Source organism: Malus domestica, chromosome 13 (assembly GCF_042453785.1).
Source record: "Malus domestica chromosome 13, GDT2T_hap1".
Lineage (NCBI taxonomy): Eukaryota > Viridiplantae > Streptophyta > Magnoliopsida > Rosales > Rosaceae > Malus > Malus domestica.
This window is the reverse complement of record NC_091673.1, coordinates 37,016,229-37,024,208: the sequence shown is the minus strand read 5'-3', so window position 1 is coordinate 37,024,208 and position 7,980 is coordinate 37,016,229. Positions and strand designations below refer to the sequence as shown.

At 37.2% G+C, this 7,980-nt stretch overlaps 1 protein-coding gene across 1 annotated transcript; it reads right to left on the bottom strand.

Moving 5' to 3' along the window:
- Positions 1-2,934: 2,934 nt before the first annotated feature.
- LOC103425506 (uncharacterized) lies at positions 2,935-5,545 on the bottom strand. Its single transcript, XM_008363590.4, has 8 exons — positions 5,129-5,545; positions 4,901-5,025; positions 4,776-4,813; positions 4,487-4,597; positions 4,302-4,381; positions 3,699-3,735; positions 3,432-3,473; positions 2,935-3,142 (listed from the first exon to the last, which is right to left on the bottom strand). The coding sequence occupies exons 1-8, from the start codon at positions 5,420-5,422 to the stop codon at positions 3,078-3,080; spliced, it is 792 nt and encodes a 263-aa protein (XP_008361812.2). The 5' UTR covers positions 5,423-5,545; the 3' UTR covers positions 2,935-3,077.
- Positions 5,546-7,980: the final 2,435 nt, after the last annotated feature.

Here is a 7,980-nt window from a genome sequence, read left to right as displayed (position 1 = left end):
ATAGAGTATTCTCCCTCAAACAGTTTGAAGGTTAGAGATCCCTTGTTGCGCATTCACTTGCCTCCATGGCTAAGTGGCTTAACCCCAACGATGCCGTGGACACTCCAATGGAATGACGTTTGACATAATCAAAGATCAAGGACTTAACCACAAGACAACTATGATGCCTCAGGTCAAAGGACTACTTTGCATTATCCCAACCATGAGTTCTCATGTGACATGAATATGAGAACTCTTCGTTGATCGCGTTCAGTGAACTCATTCTCTATTGAGCACCTACGTACTTGTCTTGATGTCACACACACCAATGACTCGAGACTAGTCACTCTCCCTGAGAGAAGACACAGTACGTACCGATCTTAACGGACTGTCAATGCCCAATTGACAATCCTATGATCAGGAACATTTAGGATGTGTCTACGAAAGAATGGTCTCATGAATCTAACTTCATTAGATTGCATTCTCCCAATCACATATTCCTTGGACTTTATCGTTTAAGCATATAACATTTATATGAGACGGCTCAAACAATAATCTTTGCCCTTTATAGTTAAACTAGATTAGTTTAACATGTGAAATGTCCGTAAAGTATCATCATATCATTGGTTTTAGGGCACATTTCCAACACAACCTGCAAGTAATAGGCAACAATGGAGGAAGAGGAAGGAAGAGAGAAAAAGGAGCTGAGCTCCAGTTTGTTTTTGTAAAATTATATTTAATTCAAATGACCGTTGTGTCTCTCACACCAAAGGCGTGCACATATATTCCCCTTACATCACTTGCCAGTTGGTAGCAAAACCCCATTTACTAGTTATTCTCTTAATAAAAGTCTCACTTAAAACTAACTAATTCCTGATTATGATTAAGCTAATCACATATCATAACAGGATTTCATCCCACGCTTAACTAAAATTATCTAAATGGGTCTAGAAACTTATCTAAACACGATTTAAAACGAAAAGGGAGGGATTCAACCTTGAATCTGTCAAGATTGCATAGGTGGAACTCGCCGAATTCTGGAAAACAAAACCGAGCATGAATAGGGTTAAAACCCTTGATTTTAATGCAAAACCCCACCAAGAATTAAATATACCTTACCCCTAATTAGTTTAGCTCATTTTTTGGACTGGAAACACTTCGAACTCGCCGGAATTCGATTGGACCTCTTTGTCGAAAACTGGAAACGAAGACCACAGAATGCACAGAGGTTAGAAACCTAGGATTTCAGCTCAAAATTCACATACAGAGCAAGAGAAAGATACTTGGGTTCCTTTTGGATTAATCTTAGTTCTAATCGGGCTCAAACTCAATGAGTTTTCACTTGGAGTTTGCTGGAAAAACTGCACCGAGAGGAGCAACTTAAGTTCTCCTTCTTCCTTGGCTCGATTGTCACATGCAAGACCATCAAAAGATTCTTCAGACTGTGTTGATTCCAAATATGGTAGTGTCGAGTTTATGTTTGATTGTAATGACAATGGTGGTGGTGGTTGGCTTCGGTGGTTTCAGAGACAGTTCGAGAGGGAGACTGTTGCAGACAATGAGGAAGAAGAAGGTGGGATGTGGGTCAAGCCCAACTTAAAAGTTTGAGAACTTTAACGAAAAGCACCCGGTACTGTTCACTTTAACGAAAAACCATAGTTTTACAATAAAAAGTCAATCTTGGTACTATTCACTTTACCCTTTATTTTGTCCTTATCATTAAAACTCAAAGTTTTCAAGCCCTTTTCATTAGTTTTCCTTAAAATTTTACTAAGTGAAATTACAATTTTGCCCTCTGATTTATTTATATTTGTAACTTGAGACTTGTAACTACAAATTCAATTTCGTCTTCACTCATGCACTCATGAGTACGAAGACTAATTAAAGAAACTAGAAAAATATGAGAAATTGAAATTTAGCCTGAGGCTCGATAATTATTCAAAATATCCAATTATGGTCATTTTGACCATTTCACATTTTTCGGGAAAAGATACATTATTTTAAGGTATGGGTTGTAACAATAAGGGACTCTAATATGATTCAAGAGTCTTTGACCAAAACATATGAATGAGATTTAGGAAGTACGTTCCAAATCATGTTCTGTAAAATCATATAGAGAAGTATCACATTAGATAGTAAACATGAAACAAACTATTAATTAAACAATGTGGTCAAGAGTACTAAGTTAGAGAAGGACCGTATTGCATTGTAGTTCTAACTGGATAGGTTCTCCAATCACTTCTACTTAGCTTGGATAACCATAACATACTGTTAGGTGTCATTTATGGTTGGTGAAAGCCCTGAAGATCACTAATCTTCAACAAAGGGAGGCTTAAAAGTTATTCTCAATTTGAAATCGCTTGTTAAGAGTTACAATCGTCCATTGCCCTACTAATTGGAACCTAATGGACTGTACACCGAATAAGGATGAATGTGAAGAAATATCAATGAGATGGATAAGCAATTAAATACTTTAATTGAGCATAATCAAAATTAATTAATTAGTTAATTAATCATATGAAAAGTTTAATATTGGGCTTTAAGTTGGTTTCGGGGCCCAAAATGGGATTTGGTCCACAAGGCCCATTGAGTTTTAAGTTACATGAAACAAAACAAAATGGGAATTAGCCCAAACATCCTCAAAACCGGCCATGCTAGAGAAAGTGTGAGAGAGTGTGATGGACTTAATAAGTTTCTCACTTACTTGGAATGAGGTATAAGAACAAACTTATAGCTTTAACCTCATTGGGGTTTCTTTGAGGCAAAAGAGAAACATGTCATTTCTCCTTCTAAGGAGGCCACCCATCTAGGGTGAATAGCTAGTGATCTCAACTATTCTTACTTGGCTCCCTGGAATCAGGATTATATTATAACTATTAGGTTAACGCCATTTAGTGTTATAGTCTAATGACATTCATCTTCACTTTGAACTCTAAGGTTCGACTACCCATAGTGTAAACATAAAGGTAATACCTTAAATACATATTATCGTGTTACATCTCTTTTTATTAAAGATGAACAGTACGAATCTAATCCTGATTCAAAAGTAATGGAAATTTCTTCTAGGGCCATTGCAAAAGATTGGGTAGAAAGTAGCCTTATTTTTTTCTTCTTGACGCGATCTCTAATGCCCATGCTTTTCCCAAATCAGTCTGAAACTTCCCTGCAATAAGTTTGAGCATTTATAAGGCTATGTTCAAAATCACAGAACATAAAATGATCATCCACCTAACGCAATCACACGGGAAAATATACAGCCTTAAGTGCTTGAAGATATAAGCTCGTACTCCAAAGGCTTTATTCTCTCCCTTGAAGCACAAATTTTTAATGATCACACAAATGCATGTGGCACTTAATTTTGTGTAATGATTTCCAGAAATTTGAGGAAAATGATGGAAAAGGAAACGACTTGCATACTGATGAAACTAATTACAAGAGCCAGACGTACTTACCAGCAGTCGACTGAAAAAACTCTTCTAAATCCTTCCCTTGTTCTGCGCAAATCCAAAATAACGCTCAGTCCAATTTTTATTTTCAGAATATGAAGAATATTGTAGTCAGATATGGGGTTAGTTTATAAGTGCGCATGATAGACAAAAGTCATTTTCTTTTGCGTTGTTGTAGATGAAATGACTAGACCCCTTACATCTGTGTTTGAAGTTAAAAGCCAATTGATACCATAATTCAGAAATGATACAATGGATAGAGAAAAGCCTCACCCTTTTCATATTCCAAGGCTTGAAGTATCATCTCCACCTGCATGGAAAACAAAATTACAACATACAATCTAGTGAACACGTCGACCATCAATAAGAAAAATTTGAAACTGAAGTACCAAAGGTGGTAAATCAATCAACACCCAATTTTTATGTCCACTGTTATTATCAGAGTCGGCTTGGGAGCAGCCTCTCCATAAATGGGGGTAAGGTTAGCCGACATTCACTTCTCCCAGACCCTGCGTAAAGCGGGAGCCTTGTGCACTGGGTACGACCTTTTTGTTATTATCAGAGTCGGACAAAACTTATCTAGATGCCTTCCCACAATTGCCATCATAATTCCTCAAAACAGACTTAGAAATCTTAAAAACTCAACTATACTCATCACTACTTGAAGATTCAATCAATTCTAACAAAAAGTATAAACATTGTTGCAATATGGAAGTAATTATCCCTCATTGTGCATACTACTACATAAATCTCTTTCAAACCATGTGAACATAGATTACCAGCTGACCAACTATACATAACTTTTGCCGTAATAAGACCGGAAACCAATTGAAGCTAGAATCGAAATTCACAAATTCAGTTCAACAAAATACATACCTTATCGAGGTCCTTAACAATTTTAGCTTCTGGCGAGGAATTCCCCTCGTACTCCATCCACAGTTCACCTACTTCTTTAGCTGAAATATGAAGAGTGTGTAAACCAACCAAAATAAGATTAGTATTTACCGATTTCAGGTATAAGAATAACAAAAGCGCAATCCTGGAATGAACTAGCTTATCACCTATTGAGCCTCCACCGAGTAATTTGCACATGTGGTCTAATGCCTCTTGCTCTCTTCTACTTTTCTCCGCCTTTGGAATCCCATCCGAGGGCGTTATGTCCCCAACAATGGCTACCCAAGAAATTGCAAGGAACCAAAAAACTTACAGCCTTAATAGCAACAATAAATCACAAGTATAAATCACAAGTATAAAACATTTCCCAAATATTCATGAATATTTCAGCAATTTTCATTTCCATTATTGAACATTAAAATGAAAATTTACAGAATTTAATTATGTAATATTCACCTTCAGCAATATCATGAACAATGGCGATTTTAATACACCTGAAATTAAGTAAAAAAAAATAAATTCTTAGAAAACACTGGGAATAAATCCCATAAATAAAACAGGAAGAAATTTACAGAGCTTACTTGTCTCTATCGACACCGGGGATATCAGAAGCAATCAAAGCCATTAATCCCATCCGGTACATATGGTCAGCTATCGACTCTGGATCCTTCACATCTCTCTTCACCCATCCAGCTCTTTTCGTCGTCTAATTCACAATCAACAACAACACAAACTCATTAGAAACCAAACAATCCAAAACCCATTCCCACAACAAAACACAACTACGAACTGTTCACAAATTCGATTACCTTGAGGCGGTGGCAGAGCGAGAGAAAATCAATGGCAGAGGAAGCTGGAGTCGACGAAGAAGAAGAAGAAGGGGAGGTGGTCGGTTCGTGGCCTGCATTGGAAACGGGACGGTCGGTGGCGTCACCGCCGGTGGCGGATGGCGGGGACGACGAAGCGTCGGTGGCCATACGATGAGGAACTCTAGAAGTTGGAGTGGGCGACGAAGAGAACTTGAATGGTGTTCCTCGAAGGGGGGCGGAAGCAAGAGAGGAGGGGGCTAGGAGGAGCGATTTAGAGAACAACAGTCGGCTCATTTTGATTAATTTTGTTATCGATTTTTACTTTTCTTTTTTTTGTCACACAATTTTCGGTCAAATTTTGTTGGGTCCTCCTAGAGATTCGGTATATGCTGACGGTCGTGATTCAGTTTTGGACCACCAGCAGCTTTGGATTATCGTATCATGGCCAGGGAAACCATCTAAATTAATCTTTTTAGAGTGAGAAATTTTTTATTATATTATGCATTTCATATTTTTTTCCTAGTCATTTATCCAAAATCATCATCTCATCCTCTAACCTCTACTTTCCGATAAAAAAAACTCTTAAGCCTTCTTGCCGTCACGTAGACTTGGCAATTTCTTACACGGTCCGTTAACAAGACACGAAAATAACGGGTTTCGGGTGAACACAATAACTAATCGGGTCATTATCGGGTCATACGATAATAACCTGTTAATAACGGATCCTTAACAAGTTTACACGAGAGTGAATCACGAGTAACCTATTTTGACACGATAAGGAAAAAAATATTTTGATAATTTTAATTTTTTAAACTACTAAAAAAAACTTACTATAAAATACGATAGATATAATGAATATGTATATATTGTTTATTAATTATTATTCTATATAAAGTTTAAATTTTAAGTTTTATTTATTTATTTATTTTTATAGGATATTATAGGCAAAGATTGAGATTAAAAATCATAAATGACACACCCCGATTCTAGAAACAATGCGTGCTAGCCGTTATGTGAGCGTGACGTAACCAAAAATGCGATGCGGAAGCAAAAGATATGAGAAATATGAAAGGAATAAAATCAACTACTAGCGATAATATCCAACCAACATGATAGAGTGAGTATAAGTGTGCAGTACACAATTTCAGAGCATAAATACTAGGTGCAGTCAAGTAGGACTATAATTAAGTTACAACACCCGCAGGTGAGTCCTACATTTATGTAGTCTGTCAGTACGCCGTGGGGATCCTCGTGGGCCACCAACGCTGCTATCTAGAACCTGGAGGGGCGCAAAACAAAATTGAGTGGGTCAGTAAAACCAAAGTTTTCCAAAACATTTCATTTAAAACATTTATAACCCCTCACTGTAAAACCTGTATACTTTCCCAGAAAATAACATAATAGCATAATATTTGTTCAAATCTCTCAAAACATCTATCTTTATCAAAATCCGGCAAGTATACCATGCCATAATGTCAAAAACATAATATGGATGCATCAATATAACAGGTGAAATAAGGAATCAACCGGAGACTCTGCAGTTGGTCCTGTACGGTTAATTCTATAGCTCAATATCCAACCCAGCCGGAGTCACCACGGTGACCTGTACGGCGCTACTCTGCACATAAGTCGAAACTACCTGAAGTAGTCTGTACGACAAGAAAGGTGTAAGAATACGCTCTAGTGCTTCTCTCATCAATCATCTGCGCACATAATCTAAGGTCACCTACCAGTCGGAACCACCTCTAGTGATCTGTACGACTAGCATGTCGGAACCCTCTCATGGTCTGTACGACATGCACCTACTTGGATCTAAGGTGAGCGTGCGGTGCGGTGAATACTATAAGCACTAACACCAGGGGTGCAGGTTATGAGCTCTCAACATAATTCACATTATCAACAATTCACATGATGAACATAAAACTCACCTGATACTCACATGTGCATCCACAGCACCAATTCACATATATATGCATCAATTACTAATTCATATAATTCATAATATGCATGCATGGCATTTGAAAAACATATTTTCATTTAAATTCAATTTTTGGGAAAATCAATAGTATATATAGGTAAATACAGAAAATAACTGCCCACTCACTGATAAGTCGAAGGGTCGTAACCCCCGTGACGTCCTTGGATGCGCTCGTCCTCGGGATAGGTATCACCTATATGCGAAACAACTAAAACAACTTTATTTAAAGCACATAACCGACAATTCGTAATAACTTCTCATACGATGCTCAATTTGGGTATATAAATATACCATAGTGACCTATTCGACGTCACGAACGTCGAGGTATTTTTAGAAAAACATTTCAAGGCCGCACGGGCCCTCACGCACCGGGATGGTGATGCGTAATATATAAGCACACAAATTAAACCCTCTTTTTATCAATTGTAGTAAAGTATGTAAGTAGGGTATCGTTCTAGGCCGGGGATTAGGAGGGATTGCTAATCTATTCTAAATTAATTTAGAATTATTAAACAAGACTCAAGGACACAAAACTAGGCTAAAAACTCTAATAACTCGAAACACACTTAGAATGACTCAAAATAATGAAAACAATCAAATTAGACACTAGGAACTGAAATGGACGGAAATTGAATTAAAAGACTAACAACAATGAAAACTAACTAAATAATATAATTTAATAATGGGGGGGGGGGGGGGTTTGGTTTTGACGAGAAGTAATTAAACTTAAATAAATTACAGAATTGACAAAAGCATGAAATTAAGGTGAAAGGATAGGTGACGGACTAGCTAGAGGGTTCTTCTCCACACATGACACATATGCAACCTAAATTGATTTTCAGTTGTTCTTTCAATAAATTGTAAATCTCAACGC